The sequence below is a fragment of the Amphiura filiformis genome, chromosome 11 (assembly GCF_039555335.1).
Source record: "Amphiura filiformis chromosome 11, Afil_fr2py, whole genome shotgun sequence".
Taxonomy (NCBI): domain Eukaryota; kingdom Metazoa; phylum Echinodermata; class Ophiuroidea; order Amphilepidida; family Amphiuridae; genus Amphiura; species Amphiura filiformis.
In genome coordinates this window covers 3,653,341-3,677,717 of record NC_092638.1, presented here as the reverse complement: position 1 = coordinate 3,677,717, position 24,377 = coordinate 3,653,341, and the positions used below count along the sequence as shown (strand labels likewise).

At 37.2% G+C, this 24,377-nt stretch overlaps 2 protein-coding genes across 2 annotated transcripts in view; one reads left to right on the top strand and one right to left on the bottom strand.

Moving 5' to 3' along the window:
• Positions 1 to 4,287: 4,287 nt before the first annotated feature.
• Positions 4,288 to 20,387, top strand: LOC140163897 (indoleamine 2,3-dioxygenase 1-like). Its single transcript, XM_072187208.1, has 13 exons — positions 4,288 to 4,492; positions 7,515 to 7,610; positions 9,108 to 9,227; positions 9,988 to 10,120; positions 10,436 to 10,556; positions 10,833 to 10,929; positions 15,670 to 15,721; positions 16,745 to 16,820; positions 17,107 to 17,185; positions 17,380 to 17,472; positions 17,907 to 18,003; positions 18,551 to 18,630; positions 20,252 to 20,387. Exons 4-13 carry the CDS (start codon positions 10,026 to 10,028, stop codon positions 20,311 to 20,313), a joined length of 852 nt encoding a protein of 283 aa, XP_072043309.1. The 5' UTR covers positions 4,288 to 4,492; positions 7,515 to 7,610; positions 9,108 to 9,227; positions 9,988 to 10,025; the 3' UTR covers positions 20,314 to 20,387.
• A 423-nt stretch (positions 20,388 to 20,810) lies between these two features.
• The window catches only part of LOC140164232 (endoplasmic reticulum chaperone BiP-like), a 28,071-nt gene continuing 24,504 nt past the window's right edge, over positions 20,811 to 24,377 (bottom strand). The window contains exon 10 of the mRNA XM_072187488.1: positions 20,811 to 23,193. Within this exon, the coding sequence (XP_072043589.1) occupies positions 22,688 to 23,193 (506 nt within the window). The 3' untranslated portion in view covers positions 20,811 to 22,687. The remainder of the gene's footprint in view (positions 23,194 to 24,377) is intronic.

Genomic DNA, 24,377 nt, shown 5'->3' with positions numbered 1-24,377 from the left:
GAAAAATTTTAATTTTTGTTATTTAACAGTCCTCGAAGTAAACTTTATAACTCTAACGATATGTACTTAAAGTGTATATAGCTGGGATGAAAAGCCGACGATCAATTGAAAATTTTGACCTTTCGTATTGAAGATATGGATTTTTTTCCAAAAACACCAAAAAATATAGGCCTTTTGGGAAATTTTCAATTGATCGTCGGCTTTTCATTCATTTATAAAGTTTACTTCGAGGACTATTTAAAAAATATCTAATTTTAATAATTTGTCATAAAATTTGTATTATATCGCGAATGTCAAAAAATCAAAATTAGTTGATATCAGAAGGACAATCCTCGTATTCAGTATGCAATTCTATATGTCTGTTGTACTCTCAGCTTCCAAAAAATATTTGTGAAAACGTCTAAACGTTAATATCAGATCCCTTAAACGTTACTAAGGATATTATAGGTTTTGCTAATGAGAAAGAGAGAGATCATTATAATCACAGAGGTCGAAAGCTACGTATGTTTAATCTTGTTAAATGTTTTTAAAGCCATTAAAACTACGAATGGGTTATACCCCAAGATTTTTTTATCCGTCATAAAAAACGCCCTTGTTTACGCCCTAACAACCTAAGCTAATCGTAGATCCATCCTTTGCGCCCCGGCTTTGCGCTCATATTAGTGATAAAATATTTTAAATATATAAAATATTTACCCCAGCACCTTACCCGCGGGTCGGACGGACCATCAAAGATGACCAGGGGGCTGGTGAGGCTCACCACTGGTTTCTAGAGTAAAGTGCATGCTTTTTATTTCACTCTTGTAAAATTATTCAAACTGTTTACTCGTTAGTTAGGTTGATTTGATATTGCCTTTTATAATTTATGTAGGAGAAAATAAATTTTGCCTATACTTTTGTACCTGTACATAGCACATAGCAAGAATGTCCACATTTTGCATGGGCGCCCTCACATTATGACGTCATAGCGATATTATGTGGGGAATGTTTGTACGTATGTTGGTATCACTGGATAGCGGAGACCAAATATAACGGTATATGACGTTTATAATTGAAAATTTAAATTAATTGATCTTTGACTATTGCACATAGCAAGTAAAGTAAACAGTTTAGAAGGTAAGTTCTGTGCCGTTTTTGATTCGTATATCTGTTGAAACGGGAGTAAGTTGAAATGTTGACTCCCGTACAACCAAAACATGTAATTTTCCCTAAAAATGAGGTTTTTGTAGGATAACTCAATAACGATCGTAGGTCGAAGATAGCATTAAATATTAATCTTTGTCATCAAACGAGTAATTTGATATATCTTTCAACAAAATCGAAGCATTTTCAATTTGTTACGCCTGCGTGACATTTCAATTTGAGTCCACTACCCCCGTAGCAGTGATCTAGAGGGTCTATCCTAACACTTATTTGTAAAAGCATTGGTTGACATGGGTGTGGAACGCAATCCTTGCTCGTGTGAGATTTAGCTCCTAGACTAAAAAGTGCAAGAGGAAAAGAGACGAGACAAGTGCAGGCAATGTAATTTAAACACGCATGCGTAAATTAATAACATAGGAAACAAATAAGGGGTATATATTTTGTATGTAAAAAATGAAATTAACTTCATAGAAAAACCGTGATTTCACGTTTCTTAAATTATTATTCAGAGAATTCCGTAATAATGGACCTTGTGTTCGAGCAATGTTATACTTAAAGATATGAATTGATCTGTTCAGAATAAACTAATCGGCGAAGTTGATGGGAGAGATTTTCAAAAGAATAATTATGCATAATTAAACCAGTTAGCAATCTATGAATGTCGAAAATGGTAAAAGTATTGATATTCTTGAATAAAGGAGGTGTGTGAGCGAACCAGAGGGAATTTGAACAAGACTCTAATAATTCGTTTCTGTTTGAGGTAAATTGATTTATGATTGGCGTTATTAGAATTGGCTCAAATCAAATTGCAATGGTACAAATGAGGTAAGAAGGGTAGGAAAAAAGTATTTTTGATCATACAGGCCTCAACATTGCCCGCGAGGTTTTTTCGGAGTTATTTTTTTTTGCATTTCCAACTAATATAGTTCGCTAAAGAAAGATATTTCTCACCTCTATAAACTATGGTGTTGATTTCATCTTTTTTCACTTGCCAAAATATCCAACCAGTACTTCAGTTCTAATATAACTAGCAGAAATGATCGATATTTTTTTTATTGTGGCTTGCAAAATCATCCATCCATGGGTACATTTGCGAGTTGATTTTGACAAAATTGGTAGTCGGAATTGAAAAATGGTGCAATAATAAAATTCTGACAAAAATGTATATGATGTGCTGTAGAAAGTTGGGAAATATCTTTTGCTAGCGAATTATGCTAGTCTGAAAAGGAAAAACGTTCACCCAAAATATACGTCTAGCCCTCTTCTTTTGTTCCATTATCTATTGTATTTCTTTTGTTAAAAGTCTGGTCCACTGTCAATTTTATCAAGTAATGTGGACAGGTCAAGATAATCTGGACAGGTCAAGATAATCTTGGTCAGGTCAAGATAATCTTGGTCAGGTCAATAAATTTTGAACAAGAGAAGTACATGTTCGCATTTAGAAACACTGGCCACATTATTTGACTTTTTGAACATTTCAACAAACTTAAATTGCATCAAAGTACATTATGAATTGATCAATAAATTGATTATATATTTTACACGATCAGCATAAATTATTACGCAAGTTGATGCATATTATATTTAATTGAAGATGAAATATTGAATGACACCAAGAACACCTCTATTGAATAATGCAAATTAGTTTGTATTATGTCTCTTAACTTAAGCCTGCATAATAAGGACGAGAGTGTCAATCTACCTTTGTCCCCCTTCTCCCAACAAAACGCAGATTCCGACAAATTAGGTTACAAATCAAGAGCCATGAGGTCTTCCATCAGTTCAACCAAGGATATTTTGTGCACCTAAAATGCAGTACATTACAGGCCACAAAGACTAGATGTAGGAAACCTACAACAATCCGCGGCCTTACCCCAACCAAAATAGGTCGAGGAGGGTACCCAGGAAAATGCGTTGAGTTGGTTCGGGACATTTATTCTAAACGTATATTAAAGATAAATATATATTCTATGGTGTTAAAAGAGTTGTCTTGGTAAAACCCACCTACTTTGGTAATTTGACCTTTGAACTATTTACATATTCATTATTAATATTATGAATTAATGAGGAATTAATAAGGCTCTGTTTAATAATGGTCTGTTTCTCACCCTTTATCTACTACATAACTTCGCGGGCCAAGTTGAAGCCTGTAAATATCGAAAATCTTACACTAGAAGCCTAAATTTTACACCTAAGTTTAACATCAGGGTTTGAAAAAAATATACAGTACCAAGTATTATAGTTTTCTTCTGACATTTACCGAAGAATTGAAAATTATTGCTTTCATTTAACCGAGAAAATTAAGTGAAAAGGTGTAACTATGCTAATTTCAACGCCGAATTCTATCGTTTCAAGCGCCTAATCAAGTGACTGAGTGGGTCGTGTAAGAAAATCCCGCGTTTTTTCATTCAAAATTCTAAATCCTGGGTTAAAACCTCGGGGTTTCAATGCGAAAGTAGCATGTTATTGTCGCATGATTCAGAGGGGCTTGTCCGTTTAACGTACACAGTCAAATAGTCTGTCGCTCTTTATTTTTTTCCACGGACGCAACATGAATATTCATACTTTCAGGTTTCCGTAGATATAAAACTTGATATGATTGGATAAGAGAAAAGGCCCCTTTTTTACTTAAAACTTGAGATTTATTTTGAAAAATGTGCTAAAGTTGGACAAAACCACAGTGCCCACTTGAGTAGTCAATACTTGTGCCTCCTTTTGTGCAAGCGTGGGGTCAATTATTATATACAATGGCACACACTAACTGTGCGCTTGGCTGGTCAATCTTTTCTGGCTAAAAGTGGGCCAAACTTTTCCATATAAACTTTTCCTGATAGCTGCGCTCGCAACATGTATCTAACCCATTTAAGGTTTGCAAAGTGGTATCCAAAAAAATTGGCATGTGCAAGGGGGGGGGGGCACAGATTTTATGACAGGCTGAGAGGGGGGGGGGGTTGGCGAGCCTTTTGGAAATTTTATCCCCGGGGCGGCTCATAATTATTGCACAGGCCCTTAGCTCGCATTATTCATCCCGTATTTTGGGGGAACAGGCCGTTTTTGAACATATTTTTGCGCAGCCCCTAAATAGCAAACCAACCTACATAAAACAAAATACAAACACGTACACACACCCCCATTGACCTTTCAAACGATCACTGTTTGCTTAAAGTGCAATTTCGGAATAACAATAATAATATTGGAATAACACAGCAGTTAAACCTACCTAACGAGAATAACGTTATTTACACTGAACAAAAATATACCAATGATGGCCTCTGATGTTGGTGATGTTCCACGACTGGGAGATTATCATGTGTCGAGAAAATTTGGATTTCTACTTGAAGATCCGCTGGTAAGTTTGCGTTCTTATTTCATTAATACTAGGTAAATGCTACATGTTGCCTATTTTTATAGACTTTCAATAGGGCTATAGTCTTTTTTTAAAAACGAATGTACATCATCTCCATCATAGCTCATTTCAAGTTTATGCAATAATCATAAATGATAGACATTAAATAATACCCTTTTTTGAGGCAAATCCTACACCCAATGACCACTCGTTCAACACTGAACATGCTGAAAGAAACACCGATATCGTACAACGCAAACAAATTGGTGTAAATAATTGTTGCAGATTGTTGCCGACGTCTTTTATTCATTTGTTGTTCAAATAATATTCAACAAATCATGGAATTTGTGACATCGATCAAAGCCCAACGTTGGGAAATACATGATAAAAGTTGGGTGACACAAAGGTGAATTCTACAACGTTGGACGGTTTGGATTTACCGGAATTTTGTCTAACAGTTTTCAAAATTTCCATATTTGCACTGTACTCAGGGAGGTACGTCCGTCACTTTCAAATTTGAGTGTCCCTCCCCTTGGGAAAACAGTCATCACAGTCAATATTGCTCTCTGGATAAATTATGGGAGCGTATAACCAGATGGAGCTGGAATGTATTTTAGAAACATTAATTTCCAAAGTGCTTTTCAACGCCTTTTTACGCCTACCACGTGCACCTGTCCTGAATATCACCGTCCTGACCTGTCAGGCACCAACAAAACACTCACCAATTTACCATCCTCTTGGGCACATACGCCGGATATTATTGCACATCCCTTGGGTTAATTCTTTCTCAAGAATTCCTGGCTTTATAGAATATCAATAATATCTTTGATATATAGTGCGCTTTAATAGGGAGGTCCGATTTTAAAATAGGGCTCTATATTCCTCCAAGTAGGGAAGTGAGATGTGCAATAATTATGTGTACCCCGGTGAATTCTAACAAATGATCTACCAAAAATCGCTTGACACCCCCACCCCTGTCCGCGCCAAGATTCCTTCAGTGCCCCCCCCCCCTTCGCCCTCAAAAATATTTGTCCCCTTTAATAGACATGCTAGCTTTTGGGGAACCCAAATTTAGAACCTGCAACCTGGCGATGTATTCCAACTAGTAAGTTTACTTAGGACAAAAAAGTTGTTTGCTTGTCCTCGTCTGACTGACCGTCTTGGCACACCTACGGAGCCCCCGAAGTGACATGAAAGAGTTATAATCTCGGGTCCGAGATAGTAACTTGGGGCCCCGACTTAATAACTCGGGGCCGAGATAGTAACTCGAGGCCCCGACTTAGTAACTCGGGGCCCTGGCTTAGTAACTCGGGGTCCGAGATAGTAACTCGGGGCCCCGACTTAGTAACTCGGGGCCCTGACTTAGTAACTCGTGGTCCGAGATAGCAACTCAGGGCCCCGACTTAGTAACTCGGGGTCCGAGATAGTAACTCGAGGCCCGACACCCGAACATACAGAACTTTTTTTTTTCATAAAAGGGTGTTTTTTTACAATTTTCCCAAAAATGCAGGAATTTCTCGTCTGAAAAACTGAAGATATAAAAGAACTGTTGTAAACTACCATATCCTGCATGTTTCTCCCTTCCAGTCGTACCTGGCTGAAGGTTCCGAAATTTCGTATTCATCCTCAGCGTTTAATCGAATATAAAACAACGCAGTATTTCAAATCTGTCAGACATGTGCATGACAAATAGTATAGGGATAACCTTGTCTTTAGTGGAAAGTCTGTGGACAGTGATTGTTTTACATACAAACAAGAGGGATGCTTCACGTTATACTTTTGGTACTTGGAAAAAAAATCTTGGAAAAAAAAATTCCCGACCTACTCAACTTCTAAAAGTGATCTATGGACAAGCAAATAATTACTTTCAAAGATACAATACAAAACAATGTCTATAAAATGTCCCATATTAGAGTGATACCTGCGTGTCCCTTAACCTGTTTGTGAAAAGGGATTAGGAATTTGAGTTTGTGAGTACCACCCAGGATGGTCACATGCTACGTGTTGCCACTGATATATATTGGGGGACGGGTGAAGGGTATTTGAGACCCTCCCAGTTTATGAGGGGGGTGTCGAGCCCACCACCTCCACCAAGCCCCTGGACGGTTCAAATATGCAATTTCATGATCACTGCATTCTTGCAAAGTTTTACATTTGGATTCCCCAAACTCTGTGCGGCATTTACTACGTGTAAAGCTTGTGGGTCGAGGCATAGCTTTTACATGTCGGAAAAAGGAGGGAAGAGGGGTGCCAAAGAAAAATGGGATTTTTATTTTGCAGACAATATAGAGAATTCACACCGGCACAGCTGTTCAGTCGCTCTGGGGAAGGAGCATGGTATTGACTTTTGAACCTCTGAGTTAGGCCAATGATGACTTGCAGAATTTTGATTGTATCGAGCTTGCCAAAATGTTCACACCTTTGACCTAAATGATGATTTGCAGAATTTTGTATCAAGATTGCCAAATTATTGGTTACCTGTGTTCCTTACTTCATGCTGCATGAATATCAGACAGCTAAAGGGCCCAACTCCGTCAAAACTGTTTTTAAGATATTAAGAAAAAACTTAATATTTGGAAAAGTTTTATAGACAAAATGTTTTCATCTTCTGGGGACCTTTAATACATGACTATTATTATTATGATGTTTCCATGGCAACGGTACAGGTCTTAATACGAGGTGCAGTTGGGCCCTTCTTCCACTAAAATACTGCAAGTGCCAGTTCCGCAAGCAGATTGTGTTAATATAAATAGCTACAGAAATTTGGTAATTTTCCATATTAATTGAACACGTAGAAGCATGTAATATGTTAACAAGAAAGTTTATTGTAATGAAAAGCAGATTTCATGGATGAACAAAAAATTCCTCTTTAACCCAATCATCTTTTACACACAAGGTAGAACAGTCTGCTGGCAATAAAATGCTGGGTCTAACTCATTTTTGTAAAAAAATGGAGTTGGGCCCTTCTTCTACTTGATACTCAATTATTTATTTGTTTGTTTGTTTGTTTGTTTCTCACTCACAGACGGATCTGCCTGAATATTTTCAGCCATGGATGAGATTGGCCAAAAATTTGGAAACGCTTGTCAAGAACAAAACAATCCGAGAAGAAATACACGAGGTATATACACTTCTCAAGTATAATTGAAGTATAATTTTTTTTAGTTTTTTTAAATCGTGGTGGCTATATAAAACCACCATATAATAAACTATTTTAGCAACAAATTAGGGGCTATCGGGGACTCTGCAGGTATGAAGCGCACACCCCTATACGTTCCACAATAAACCATATCACAGCCAGTTAGCTATTTACACAGTGGAATTTCAAACAGGGTTTGCACTGGAGCTCGAATCTTGAACTCTCATTCCCAAACACCAATGATCAAAGTTATGTTTATGGTGTTTCTTGTTTCAATTTAACCATGGAAGAAAGAGATAAGAAGGAACCACAACGAATGCATTCACTTTGTCCACTCCCTTTACCGACATTTAGTTGACATTGTTATTCATGAGGATTTACTTTGATCAATACCCCGCGTTAAATAGGTGATTGGTATTGTATTCCATGTATTTGCCTGTCTTCTGGAGCGTGTGTGAAGGATGATTTGAACTAATGACCTTCCGTGCAAGCACCCTATAGGATTTTCTTCGGTGACGTGATCATCGGTCATTGATGGCCTACATCTTTTTCTTCCATTTTGCCCAATTTTTCCGAACTTTGATGACTTTTTTCTCAGAGTTGGCAGTCTTTGGCACTGAAACGAGTTAGCTAGTTACGATTATACACATATAAACTATTGAATTAAACAGGTTTTACGTACCGGACTCAACCGGAACATTGTGCATTATTTAAGAACATTTTACATCTATTTTTCATCGAAAAAGTCACCAAAATCTTACCTTATTTGCTAAAGATGAAACTCAGCAAAAAAACGGCCGATTTTGATTACCTTTTCGATGTTTTATAGGACATTTTCTACACAACACGATCAAGAAAACAGTTTGACTGTAGTTCCCAAAACAAAGCTACTATACATGTTCAGAGCATCAGTGAAATTCCATAATCTTACTTCTGGGTAGCGTTTGTTTGTTCGTGGATGGGTTTGTTATAAATTTTTCCAGTAATGATTTTGCCAAGCATCGATCGCGGTAAATGGATCATACATGAAAGTAAGTACCATTGATAGCTTTTCTTTTCATGCGTCAATAGACAAGCGGATTAAAACTTGGCCGATCGAAGTCGTTGTGGTTCCTTCTCATCTCTTTCTTCCATGATTTAACGTAGTGAGGTCCAGATTTGAAATTTTTTTTTTTTGAAACAAATTTTTACAATACAAAAACACTCATATATCAATATCATTACACAGATTTCCTTCCATTACATTGAATACAAAATCAATACAATTTACTGCAACTTTGAAATCTTGGGTTACATTGATTTAAATGTACGCTGTGACGTCAATTTTTACTCAATTGCTGGAAATGAAATGTCAAAATGTGCAGAAATCAACGCATTTTACAGATTTGTAATACAATCACCCGTTTTTGAATAATGGTCATTATTTGAGGGGTTAGTTACGTTTTGCGAGATGTTTATATGTTGTTCTTCTACTCGTAGATGCCACTTTTGGACCACACTCGTCTAGTTAACCACAAAGAACGAAGATTAGCTCAAGTTGTGTTGACTCTCATGACGCAGGCATATGTCTGGGTGTTTGGTGAAGATGGTGTACCCGCTGTAAGTCGCTTTATGTTGGTACATCATATGGAATACGTTACAAAATACTATAAGCACTTATTATTGTGCTAGTGTTATTCTGTGAAATTACACGGGCTATTTTTTGTACCTTTTTTGAATTTTAAAAGCGTTGTTGGTGTTCCCTTGCTTGGCTCTTAACAAGGGATGGGACTCAATTATGAATAGGTGTGTAAATATAATACCTTTCCTCTGGTTCTCATTATCTATTTATTAAACATCCAGTATTCCACTCCGCAACATTGGAGGGGATTGTGTTATGGTCGGCACAACCCCAGACCTTCCAAGATGGTTTGGGTGATGGCCCTGTGTGTATCTAGCTCGAACCTTTTTCCAGGGAGGATCCCAGATTGTGGGATTTTGTTGAATTTGATTCTCTAGAGTTATGTTTTTAAATATATTTTTCTTCTATTTAGAGGTTTGCATAATATAGCGCGAAGCATGTGACTTTACATAATGTAATTATAATCATGACAAATCGTCAATGTCGGTGGGAATCTTGTTGTATCAGCAGATGCATTTCAGAGAGACTAGTAATCATTCAAATTAAAGCAAGCTTTAAACTTAACTCTAGTTCACCACAATTTCGGTAAAAACGTAGGTGCGTATTTAGGTGGGTATTCATATTTCTTAAATAAAATGGAATTATAGCTGTCATATGGAAAGTTTGTTTCAATGCATATAACTTAGACAATTAAGCAATTCAATAAACATTTGAATGTTTAAACCTTCAATTTTAAAGGTTCTTCCAAAACAAGTTGCAGTTCCATTGGCTGGTGTATGCGAGCATCTTATATACAACCATGTTTAACCAACATGGTGTATGGACTGGCAAATTGGAAACGGAAAGATCCTACTAAAGCTCCAGATCTCGAGTAAGTCAAAGACATTTTATTACAACATTTTTAGTTCTTTGATTGCAGCGAGTGATGACACGTCGGTTACTAATAATGTTAGAAAACACACCGGTTTTCAATAATTGTTGGACGTTTTTCAAGACGCGCATATCAGCTGAATGGTTTTGATTGCGCTTTTGAGCTAAACGACATAACGCATTTGTATCACATTTAGAAAAAATATGTTGCTTTAATTTGTAGACCTACAGTTTACTAAAATATGTATGGTTATTAAAATAATTTTGTAAGAGACGATCTTTGAACAAATTCAGTCTATATTATTCGATTCCATAGAAATTTGGAGGGTATCATCACACTGATTGGTGGCAATGATTTTAGCTGGTTGTTCATGGTCTATGTTGCCATTGAAATGGATTGCGGACCAGGATTGGGAGCCATGGTGGATGGCCAGCAGGTCAGTGACACGTTCTAAGTTCCCGGACGAGCCCCCATAATGTTATATAACAGAAAGTGATCACCGTGGCGGGGTGGGAGAATATGATCATATCTACCAATGATACAAATGTGCTTTTGTGAAAACAGATTTTCGCGCCTGAATTATACTTTCTTTTTTTTATTATCTTCAACCACTCCGCTGTAATAAGTTCAAAATTTAAGCAATATTTACAAAAAGAACAGTAGGTGATGTAGTTACTTACCTTTTAATATGTTTTTTATTGCTGATTCATAGGCTGTTGAGAATAATGATTCCGCAAAATTAGCGGAGGCATTAAAAACAATGGAACTGTCCTTGCAAAAGATGAAGAAGACTTTGAGTCGAATGTACGGTAAGTATCATGTTTGTAACATTCAATTGATATAGATATCCATATCCAAAAAAGGTTCATTCAAAAAGGTCAAACATGATTATTGATGATCAAATAAAGTCCTTTTCTGTTTTCTCAAATACTCGTCTTTTCTCAACCATGTAACTTAAAGCCATAATTGTAATAGTTGCTGAGGAGGACGCACTCAGTGTTTTTCAACAAAATTCCGATTTTTACCCGCTTGTAATGCAATTTTGTAAACTAACATACTACTACCCTAGAAAATCAAGTCTTTAGGTGCTGTAGTTTTGATACTATTTGAGATTTTAAATAAAACGAATACAATGGTTTCTGCATTATTCTGCTGCTAGCAGGAGACATAAATTTAAATCCAGGGCCTGCTTCGTGTCCAGTTTTGAGATCTCAATTGCCAAAAATCGTCGTAAAATAAAATGTGCAGAGTGCGACGATGAGTATCATGCAAAATATGCAAAGCTAACATCTAAAGACTATAATCTAATTCTGAAAGCTAACCATACATGGCTGTGTCCACTATGCAAGCCTGCCCCATGTGGAATGTGTGATTCACCAGTTACTAGTTACCACAATGGAGTGGAGTGTGATAGCTGTAAGAAATGGGTGCATGCATCTTGTGGTGATATTGACAACGAAACCTACAGTGAGTTATCTGGTAAATCATGCCTTTGGGTTTGTCCGATTTGTGACGTCATGAACTTTTCAGATACAATCTTCAATGGATCTGGGTGTAATACCAGAAACCAATTTTCAGTTTTAGAAGACCAAGATGGAAATGAAGAGGAAACTCAAGAAGGTTCTGAGACCCAAAACCCGGTGGACGTTGATCGATCCAGAAAACAAAACAAAACGCAGAAGAAGAAAAACAAAAGAGACTCTTTGCGCATCATGTTAATCAATTTTCAAAGTATTACAAACAAGACTTGTGAAACAAAAATCTTTATTGAACAATATAACCCTGACAGTATCCAAATTTACGGAAACATGGCTAACAGCTGACATCAACACTTCTGAAATATTTCCAGACTCCTATGATGTCTTCAGAGGAGACAGAAAGGGACGTGGTCATGGAGGCATACTTATTGCCTGCAAAAAAGATCTGATCATGACTCAGAAATCAGAATTCGAGGTGGACAGTGAAATAATGTGGAATCAACTCGAGCTACAGGGCAGACGCTCACGTCTTCTGGGAACATGTTACAAACCAAGACATGACGATAGAGAGACAGTTATTGACTTAGGTGAATCCCTTGGGAAGATCAATAGCAAGGCTAAAGGGTACAACATAATTTTGACTGGGGATTTCAATCAGCCAAACATGGATTGGAAAGAGGGTACTGTCATCAAAAATCATCCTGCTTCCAAAGAAACAGCTGAACTTTTGCTAGAGACCATAACAGAATTTGGGCTGGAGCAACATGTTAAGGAACCAACTAGGAAGAAAAGTATTCTGGATCTGGTGTTTACAAACAATGCAAGTCTGGTAAAGGAGACTACTGTGGTACCAGGGATTAGCGACCACGATATTGTTCTCGCCGATTTCGACCTGAGGGCTAAGTGGAAAAGACAACCCAGGCGCAGATATTATGTCCGTCGTAAAGCTGACACAGAGTCCATCAGTAAAGAATTTCTGACCTTCAAAGACGAGTACTTCAGCCTAGGTAATGCCTCTGTGCAAGATAAATGGGATGCACTGGAAAATAAGATCAAAGTGGTTATGGAAAGACATATCTCGAAAAAGACTGCAGCTAAACAGAATAGTTTACCATGGTTCAATAGAACCCACTCAACAAAGCTAAAGAGACCCAAAGGACAGAGGACTGGAACAAGTTGGTTGTAAGTCAGAAAGAGCTTAAGAAAGCCCTGGAAGTTTCCGAACGGGAGTTTGTGTCAAACAATCTCACTACTGCCATGAAAGAAAATGTTAAACAGTTCTGGTCATATATAAAGAGATTTGGTAACAATGAAACAGGGGTTTCAGACCTGAAAGTCGATAATAAAATTATCAGCGATGGAGAGGAGCATTAAACAACCAATTTTCGAGTTTGTTCACATCGGAGGACGACACAGATATTCCAACTCTGAGCGGGAAAAACATCCCTGATGTACCCGAGCTTGACATCTTTGAAAAGGGCGTGCTTAAACAACTGCAAGACCTTTTACCAAACAAAGCGCCAGGCCCCGATGAAATACCACCGTGGTTTCTTAGATGTTTGCCACGGAACTAGCACCCATTCTCACATACCTATTCCAAACTTCTGTAAAGCAGGGAGTATTACCAAGGCAGTGGAGAGAAGCGAATATCTGCGGTGTATTTAAGAAAGGGGACAAAGCTGCTCCTGAAAACTACCGTCCTGTCTCCCTAACTAGTGTTGTTTGTAAAATAATGGAACACATCATCCATTCCCATGTCATGAAGCATTTGGAAAAATTCAACATACTTGTGGATTCACAACGTGGTTTTAGAAGCAAACGATCTACTGAAACTCAGCTGATATTGACAGTGGATGACATTGCCAGAATCTTGGAGAAAGGTGAGACTATCCACATGGCTATCTTAGATTTCTCCAAGGCGTTTGACAAGGTGCCGCATGAACGACTACTGGGCAAACTCAATTATTATGGCATAAGAGGAAATTTGCTGGACTGGATGAAGAATTTTCTTACCACGCGCACCCAGAGAGTAGCATGTGAGGGAAATTTGTCAACTCTGAAACCAGTCCTGTCCGTCTCTTCGCTGACGACTGTTTGGTGTATTCAAATATCTCCTCAGAGGAAGACATGGATTCCTTGCAAGATGACCTTTTACAGCTTGAGAAACGACAGTCAACATGGAAGATGAGTTTGAAGTGTTCCATTATGGAGATATCGCATAAAAAGCAACCTCCACACAGAGACTACATCTTCTGTGGACAAAAACTCCAGGTTCCTAACTCTCATCCATACTTAGGAGTAGAGCTTGATGACAAGCTAAATTGGGCTGAACAAGTAGACAACACAGTGAAAAAGGCAAATCGTACTATGGGCATGATTAGAAGAAATTTGTGGTTCTGCCCAAAGGAGGTAAAAACAACTGCTTATATCACCTTAGTTCGACCCAAACTTGAATATGCAAGCTGTGCATGGGATCCATACAAAGCGGGACAAATCAAGAAAATAGAAGGGGTTCAGAGAAAAGCAGCTCGCATCTGCATGAGGAACTACAAGAGGGAAGCAAGCGTCACAAAGATGATAGCTGAGCTTGGTTGGGAAACACTCGAGCAGCGGAGGGAAAGTGCTCGACTGAATATGTTACACAAAATTCAAGACAACTTAGTTGGTATAAACAAGGAGACGTATATTAAGCCTTCGCAAATAACTGCCACTAGAACTAGGAAGCAGAAAGCAGAAGTGCCGTTTGCAAGAAAATATGTTTTTAAATAATCATTTTTTCCAAGAACATTGAAGAAATGGAACTCCATGGGAGAAGACACTGTAGACTTCAAGCAGAAAGACACCGTGGACTTCAAGCAGAAAGACACTGTAGACTTCAAGCAGAAAGACACTGTGGACTCCAAGCAGAAAGACACGGTAGACTTCAAGCAGAAAGACACTGTGGTTTTCAAGGAGAAAGACACTGTTGATTTCAAGCAGAAAGACACCGTGGGCTTCAAGCAGAAAGACACCGTAGACTTCAAGCAGAAAGACACTGTGGTTTTCAAGCAGAAAGACACTGTAGATTTCAAGCAGAAAGACACCGTGGATTTCAAGCAGAAACACACCGTGGATTTCAAGCAGAAAGCAACGGTAGATTTCAAGCAGAAAGACACTGTGGACTTCAAGCGGAAAGACACTATGGACTTCAAGCAGAAAGACACTGTGGACTTCAGGCAGAAAGACACTGTAGACCTCAAGCAGAAAGACACTGTTGACTTCAAACAGAAAGACACTGTGGATTCCAAGCAGAAAGACACGGTAGACTTCAAACACAAAGACACTGTAGACTTCAAGCAAAAAGACACTATAGACTTCAAGCAGAAGGATGACACTGACGCAGACTTAAAACAAAACGATGGCACACCTGCAATTTTAATGCGCGCAACCCACACAAGTTAGCGACTTGCGGAAAATCGCCCTACTGACTAAACATTCAGAAGGTTCAGAAGGTTATCGTTTAATTATTCCGATCAAAATAATAGACGAACGCTGCACGCGATGCCCACAACACTGTACGTATACAGTATGCGAGGGATCATAAGACATCAAGGACCAGACTCATGGTCAACAGAGTGACACGCATTGACGTCATGCTGGAAATTTTCTTTGTTTTGCCTAATCTGTTCGGGTTGAAATTAAATGGGTATATATCTGACAATGATTCTGCGGAAATGAAATGCAAAATATTTCATGGAAATGTTATTACATGGCTTTCAGGGCCGTTTCATACTTCATATATTCGTCGTCGAATATTCGTTCAACAAGTATTCGTTATTCAATTCATTTTTATTTTTTCTAAAAATCAATTATATCTGACGTCGAGTATGTGGTGGAAATATGCCTATTTTATCGATTTCACGAATTTTGTCGAATATTGGACGTCAAATAAAAAGTATGAACTAGCATATCTGAACTAGACCTAAAGGTGATTTATAATTTACAATTGTTTTGGTTTGTTACCTTTATATCTCAAAATCATGCCTGGCAATGGCAATACTCATAAACACTTACTTTTTGTTTTGTTGAAAGAGCATTGTGCACCGGAAGTGTTTTACAAAGTGATATGGCCGTACCTTCACAGGTAACGTAAAGGCTTGTAATTTTCGGCTTCTTACAATTACTGACCCCTGGGGAATCCTTTAGGTTCCCACTATACCGTGTTTAGTCTACTATCATATTGCATAGGTCGGCATATTGCACATGCAACAAAACGCTGCACACTTCTAAGCGACCCTCTGCTCCCCCCCTCCGTCGCTACGGCAATGACAGTTCGGACTATGATATTTAAAAACGTTTTCTGCTTCCACTTCCTTTTGGAGGACAATCAAACAGTTTTTGTTTTTGGGTCTAATTAAGGGCGGATCCACATACGAGAAAATCTGGCGCACACGCCCGAAAAAAAATTCTAAAAACGCATTTGAAATTTACATGGGTGTGGAGTGTGGAGGATTAATTTTTTTTTATTGGGGAAGTCCCCCCTTAAAATCTTAATTAAAGAAAAAATAAAGCAATAATTGCCCTGTGCATTTTTCTTTTTAGCCGAATAAACACCGTGTTTTGGGCTAAAATAGTATGAAGATGCAAACTTGCGATACATTAAACAGCTTAAATCACCTTAATTGTGGCCTAAAATAGCTTCAAATTGTAAACTTTTGTTTCGCGCGCATATGTCCCATTAAATCCAGAACAAAATTATTATGTTCACTCCCTCTAAATGTTAATGTTTCCACAGCCAATCTGTGGCATCGGGGTCGATGCTTTGAGTCACAAACACCACGCGACGCATAAAATGATAAAGAGCGTGGTACGCTCGGCAAGTACAAATCGAACAGCAGTTGGCGCGCCAAAGAATTATTTACACACGCATTGCACTGAAATAATTATTATCATACCTCCCGTTTTCGAGGCCTATTTACTTTGAGCTTCTGAGTTGACGGACTATAATAGACAATCCTTGATCCGCTCCTATTAATTGTTTATCTTCAATAAATAAGTTTGTTCGTTATATAACCACACTATGCAGAAATATGTTGCCTTGGCCGTATAAGTGGTCAAAGAGCATCACGATTCATCTTTCCATTTTGTTTTTCTTTAAAAATTGTAGTTTTAACAGTGTTGCGTTTACAAACAAGGGTTATGGAGGATTGATATACGAAGGTGTGAGCCCTGAACCAAAACAGGCAAGTCAAGGCTATTTATACATGTATGCACTTTGAGACACGTGCAATATTTTTGTATCGAGTGCAATATATTTTTGTATGACACGAAAATAAGCTATTGAATTTGAATATTATTATTATTACTTCTTTTAATATTATTTGAATTATTATAAGATTAACATGGTAAAAAATAAATTACATTTGACTCGATGCGATTTTGACAAGATCAGATTTGTTTTCTATTGTGTAACTTTGATTGAAACACTATTGTTTCTTTTATTCATCTTTTATTTTTGTATTTCCACAGTTTATTGGAGCCACTCAAGGACTAACGTCGACGATTCAAAGTTTTGATGCTGCTTTGGGCATAGAACCTGGAACAGGAAGTAAACATACTTTTATGTATTTGGGTGTGGGGTGTGTGGATGGGCTAGGATGAGCGGGTAACTAAATATAACTGAATTTTAACAACATCTTGTATCATGCTCCTAAATTAAGCAGCGTGAGTGAGGCCTTTTATTTTAAACAATCGGCTTTACACTACAACATCTGTATTTCGTTGCTTTCCTCAATGTTTCAGAAACTATATTGGAAAAGTTCCGTGGATACATGCCCCCAGCTCACCGTGAATTTATCATGGCACTGTGGCATGGACCGTCGATTAATGCTTACGGTATGTCAGTATATAGGACTGTAAAGGTAATGTTGTGATTTGCTCTAATTTATGTGATAAGGCTGTTCTTGCGGTGTTCTGCATTGTTGTTACATGTGTGTTTTTTCTTATTTTACTTGCCGTTTTTGTACTCAAGACAAACAATTTTGAACACAAAGGTACTAGGAAATAATTTATAATTTATATATAATTAATGCCCAAAATACTAGTATTCAGGGTTAGGAACAGCTAGGGTTACTTTTTGACATGCTGATAGTTTTATGTGGAGTAGTAGGCATCAAAGGAAGAATTTAGAACAGACATTAAGTGAAAACGGCAGCATAATTTGGGTCTTTTTTTGTTTGTACGGGCGGTCCGTTTTGTCTCCTTTCTCTGTTTCTCAGTTTTGTTTCAGGAAGCATGGTGTGAAATAACAATATTAAAACCTTTTTCAGTTCAAAGCGGTAACAACAAGGAGCTGCAACAATTGTACAATCGATGTCTGGAAGGATTGACGCAGTTCCGGTCAAGTCATATTCAAATGGCCACAAGGTAGGCCAAACGATTTGGTCCTTGATTGCAGTTTCTTTGCAATTTGTAATTTGATTTTACCTTTTTCCCCAAGTCACAGTAAATATCAACCACGGGGATTGGACCGGAACCTCATTTACCAAAGGCTTTCACGCGAACCACTGCATCAGTCACTAGCATATATATATATAAAAATCATATTAATAATCCAAGAAAGGTTGAAACCATGGACATGGTAAAGTGCTCAACCAAGAAGGGAGCTTAATACATGATAAATCTTAGATGACCCTGCTACATTAGTTTTACAGAACTTTTAGCATGGTAAGGGCCTTAGCCCTTACTCTTCAGAAACTCATTCTGCACAAAGTTTCTGAGGAGTGAGGGCTATGGCACTTACGAAAAAATTATATACCAAGAAAGAGTTAGTTGTTATTTAAAATTACTTAAATACAAAACTTTATACCATTATCAAAGGGCAAGGATTTGGGATGTGGCTGATTTCGTAGGAATATGTCACATGAGGTCCTTATTCAATTTTATCACAGAATGTGTTCATTGTATTTCTCAGATATATGATAATTTTTGCTGGAAAAAGAGCAGACAATCCCAAGTTTCCGAACACTGGTTCACATTTGCGACAAGGGAGTGGTGAGTATGTGATTCGTTTATCAATTAAAGAAGTATTTCGTGATCCTAGCATCCTCTTTTTATTTCATTTTTCAATAGTTATCCACGAAAAAAGCTTATTCCCAAAAGTTCAGTTGATTCCGATTTTGCGTTTGCGAGTTATGTGTATTGCACTGCTCCATAGACAATGTGTTGTAATTTCGTTCTGGTGTACCAGAACGTAATTCAAATTTAAAAATATTTTTGCTAAACGAATTAATCTGCAAGACATTTTTGGAACATAAACATTATGTAGCCAGAGATTTCCAGTGGTATAATAATTTCAACTTTTGTGAGAAAAATGGGGGATGATGCTGTGGATCACGAAATGCCCTTTTAATTTGTAGCAAGTTTTAGAAAAGTAGGCAGCACCCAACCTTAATTCTAACCCTCACATCTCTTAATCATAATTATAATCCGAAATGTTAACCTTAACCATAAATCCTAACTCTAATATCTTTGGAGTGTCGGCAGGTGTTTTCAAGTCTTGATGAAAAAGCCCGTTAAGATCATGCGGACCCGCGAATACGCTACTATGTGTGCCCGCATTGCCCGTTAAATCTGGAACTTCCCATTATTCCGAAGGGCCAGTAGTCCGAAAAGGGTGTCGGGCGTTTGAACTAGGGTTAGGGATTAGGTTAAGGTTACCATTAGTGTTAGGGACAGCGTTAGGGCTTAAGTTGTAGGTTAGGGTTAGGAAGAAGTTTATGGTTAGGGGTAAGGTCCGTTCATACTACCACCGCATTTGCGATGCGTTGCTTTGCGATGCGGTGCGTTGCCGCACTGCATCGTACTGCAAACTACTGCGTTGCGATATCGCAATGAAGTTAAATACATTTTAACTTGGAAATGCGACGAGTTGCGTTGAGTGGCGGCAAAAAGTAATCGATATTATCGGCCTCGCAAAGCAACACATCGCAAATGCGGTGGTAGTATGAACGGACCTTTAGGGTAAGAATAAGGATTTTCGGACTATTGACCCTTCGAACTATTGACCTGTAGCCGGTAAAATGTCTCACCAAAGTCCGCAAGGCAGGCTCAATGCTGATTTCAACAATGGCATAACTCAATTTGTAAGGCGTCAGACTCACATATCAATTATACCTATTATTGATATGTGAGTCTGAATGCTTACAAATTGAGTTCAGGTCCGTGACAATTGACGAGTGCCGGACATATTTCAATAGATAGATCTCAATAGCAGTTGACATGTCACTTTCACCTTCGTTCACAAAGCATGCCAAGTGTTACTTATAATCTTAACCCGATCTCATGCACAAATGATTATTGCATGTTAATATTTAAACTGCTCCAACGCATGCGCAATTTATGTTTTCTGCCTTCTATTCTTTCTCTTTTTATCTGATTTTATTTTGAAGTAAGCAAATATTATTTCTGAATGATGCATTTTTAACAAAGCGTTCTTAGATTCAGAGCCAGATCAAGCCGAGAAAGTTAGCATCCGAATTTGGATATAATAGTTTAGGTTCATTTTTGGGAATATATGCCATTTATAAAAATAAAAATAGAATATTGTGCATACAACTTTATTTAACAACAATATACCTAATCGTGCATTATTATCACTGTTCTTCATTTCCAGAAACAATGGATTTCCTGAAGAACTTGCGAGATACCACCAAAAACGCGGGTCTTATTGATTGAGGAAACAAAAGAAAGAAATCCAGATGACCATCTTTTTTATGACTAAAGCACGCTGTATACTTTTTATTTGTCAAATAATCCATGCGATGTCTTTGTTAGGCCGAGTAAAAAAACAAACATGTTTCTCGTCCGCTCCCTCCTCATTTTTTGAAGATTTTTCAAATTTCTTTTTATTTGGTAAACTTTCAGTTATAACTTGTAGAAAAAGATGTTTCAGAAGTTGAAACTTATTTTACGGCTTTGTAAATGCATAATACATCATTTAAGAAGAGTTTTGTGATCACTAGAGGGGTCTACCTCTCAAAACAATAAAATAAAAAGGGCCTCCTCCTTTTTCCCAGACATCAATCTGTATGTAGAATACCCGAAACATGGTGCCAAATACAGGTATTTAGCGTCGTTTTCCAATAAAAAATAAAAAATAAAAAGCCCCTCATTCTCCTCATTTTTAAAAACCCGGACGAGAAACATGTTTTTATTTTTACTTGGCCTTATGTATTATTATACTTATTATATTTCCAATTATGTTAAAATTTTAAGGAATGTTTATGACATAATATCGATAATATATCCCAATCAAGCAAAACCAGTCTTAAAGTAGGCTCAGGTCAATTTTGGGATTCTTACATTTTTTATTTTGAGCATATTCATTAAAAAGAAAGAAATAGAGAAATTCTCCAACTGTACTTTAAAGAGTACTGTAATTGAGTCATTTATAGCACACCTTAAATACATGTATACATAGCCAACTAAACAACGATACCTTCGGGTTGAAATATGGCTACGAAATTTGGCATAACAAAACGCTAAATCCGAGCTTCTTTTTCAATAATTTCACGATTGGGTGGGGTAAAAAAAGTCGTTTTTTTATCATTTTCCTTCAGAATTTCATCAAGATATATTTTCGTGTGAAAGAAGAATTAAGTCAATTTTGATTTTCCCACCCCTACACACATTATTTGGCCCATATCGCAAAACTAGGATTGCCGAGTTCCGACTAATTTTGCTTGATCGCATCACATCTTATTTCCACCAGACATTTGACATCAAATATAATTAAATTTCCTTCAACAAAATGGTCGTTAGAAGATACAAGCTATTTGAAATAGATTGAATAACGAATGCTGGTTGAACGAATACCGTATTCTACGTCGGATATTTGGAGCATGCCCTTTAAACGCTACTAAGGATATTATAGGTTTTGCTAATGAGAGAGATACCATTATATTCACAGAGTTCGAAAGCTACGTGTGTAAACATGCATGCATTGCTAGTATGTTTTAAAATGATACATTTACGATACCTGCATATATAAACATTTTAAGCTATTTCAAGAAACATTTATATCACAACTCTGCAAAGAAATACGCACCTTGCATATTATTGTACTTTCTGAAAAAGAAAAAAAACACCATTACGTTACAGAATCCCCAGCAAACAAAAAAGTTTTCGACAATATTCGCAGAAGGTTATAAAGGTTGTCAGAAAAATTTAAATGTCGGGTTATATAAAGGTGTATATTGGGTGTAAAACGTTTTTACAACATTCAAAATAACATTTTGTAAATATTCTAACTTATGTTATTTAAGTGTTGACAAAATAATTGGCAAAACATGTTTTCAAAAATATTTTACAATAACATTTTGACCACATTTTAAAGATGATTTTATAGTGTGTTTTAAAACAAAACGTTCTAAAAACGTTTCCATTAACTCTATATAACCCGACAGTTAATGTTATTAAAATGTTTTACCAAAACGAATACTCAAAATATAAGTTGTTTAAACCGTTTTAAAAACGTTGTGTGTTTGCTGGATTCCTCAAACATAACTTTGTTTTAGCCTAAAAGGAGGAAAAGTAAACCACTCAACCACTCTGGCCAATAAAATGTTACCAACTGCCAATAGTATACAACAACGTGCATCAGAGGTCACATACTGGAAAGCTGGTCATCTAATGTAACCGATTCCAAATGGTCTCAAGGACAGGCACATTATGGAAATTAAAACTGTCAAGAAGAATTGTTAAAACTTACATGGACCTGTAACGTATTGGAAAAATCTCCCTCCATAAAATGTATATAATTACCATACACATTTAGGCAGGATAATGCAATATTCCTTTCATCAAATACACATATATAAAAAGATCAATGTATTACAAAAACTAGAAGAAAACGTGTTCAATTTGAATGGAGGAAGAATGGTATAAGTACAATGGTCCCGTTTTAATGACGTTGCCTGTGTTGCAAATATTGGGAACTGGTGCTTCCTTCAATATATTACTACATGTTATAAATGGAGTCATATAATAAACTTAATACGTGAATATGTTCACTTTTTACCGCACCTTTTTTGAATAAAATACCAACAGGTTAAAGTTCGTCTTTGTGCAAATTAGCAAGAATAGGCGAGACAAGATTTTGCAATTGTATAAGACGTTTTTCATACACGTCCCGCTCCTCACCTGGATGATCTGATATCCATTTGAGTTCATTTTCCGCAGCTCCCTTTACTTTCTCAAGATTCGACTTTGAAATACCTTTCCCCTCCGTGATTTTGCTGATTATGGAATAAGCAAAACTTTGAAGTTCATTCTTGGCGAGCGCTCGTTGTTTCACCTTTCGATCTTCCTCAGCAAAATTCTCCGCGTCATTTATCATACGCTGGATTTCTCCAACACTGAGACTACTTTGTTCGCTTGTTATCGTAATATCACCGGTACTTCCCGAACTGCCAGCCACAGCTTTTACCGTAAGAATTCCGTTCGCATCAATTTCAAATGAAGCATCCATTTTTGCTTGTCCTGCTGGTAGTGGTGGAATACCACGTAACACGAATCCTCCTAAATAGTGGTTGTCCGCCGTCATCGGTCGCTCGCCTATGAATTTTGTAAAAAAAAACTCGTATTAACGCGGCTGTCTACTCCGAACGTTGTTTCTTTCGAGGAATTGAGCATTTTAGATATGTATATATTTCGCAATGTTTTTATAAGTTCAAGCAAAGAAAATCCTGATGTGTAAACCCCAACTGCGTTTTTTAGGAATTTTATTTCATTATTTCGCTCGTGTTCGAAATTTGAAAGGTAAGACAGTTTTGTTGCACCAGCGAGGTACACACGCATCGCGTTGCGTGGTCGCGCAATCTTTTAACGCACAGATACACAACTTTACTTATAAAAGCACTGATAAAAACCTAGTGGTCAAATGGCCCCGTGTTAGAAAGCTAGAAAAAAGACGGAAAAACAGAGAACAGGGGAGGAGAACAAACTAGTAGGCCTATATACGATCTAATCCATCCCATAAGCTGCTTGGGTACGGCCCCACCCCTTTTATGAGTCTCACCCTTTATGCAGAAATTGCTCATACATGCCCTATTCGCCGTCGAAGTGACGTCATAATCGTGGATTAACTCACCCATAGTGGGTAGGAGAACATGAAAACTAATATGAGATACTGTATTAGGATCACATATTAAGTATCATGTGAGAGTATACTCTTGTACTCCAGAAGACAGGATCACATATTAAATACTTGACACCATAGAATATAAAAACTAGTAATTTGATAAGTTAAAATAAGATTGTTAACGGAATAAATCTAAATAATATGATTATGCAGTTTATTCCGTTATTAATATTTACCCCATAATTTCCCTCATTCTTCAGGCCCTGCCCTCTATCGGGTGCTAATTTAAAGTTTAAGCTTGATTGCTATTGTTTCTTTGTAAGCATGCGGCGCAACCTTGAACAATATTGTCCTTGAGATACCCATATCCTGCTTTTTATATTCCATAGTGTCGCACATTTAATATGTGATCCTGTCTTCTGGAGTACAAGAGTATACTCTCACATGATACTTTTAAGTATTAAAATATGTGATCCTAATGCAGTATCTCATATTAGTTTTCATGTTCTCCTACCCACTATGGGTGATTAACTACCATAGCAAGGATGAACGTTTGAATAGATCGTCATGCACTACAAGCAGATTGCACAAATCACCTGTGTATGTCAGCAAACATCAACATAGATCGAATACAATACAGCTCTGTTCAAAGACACTA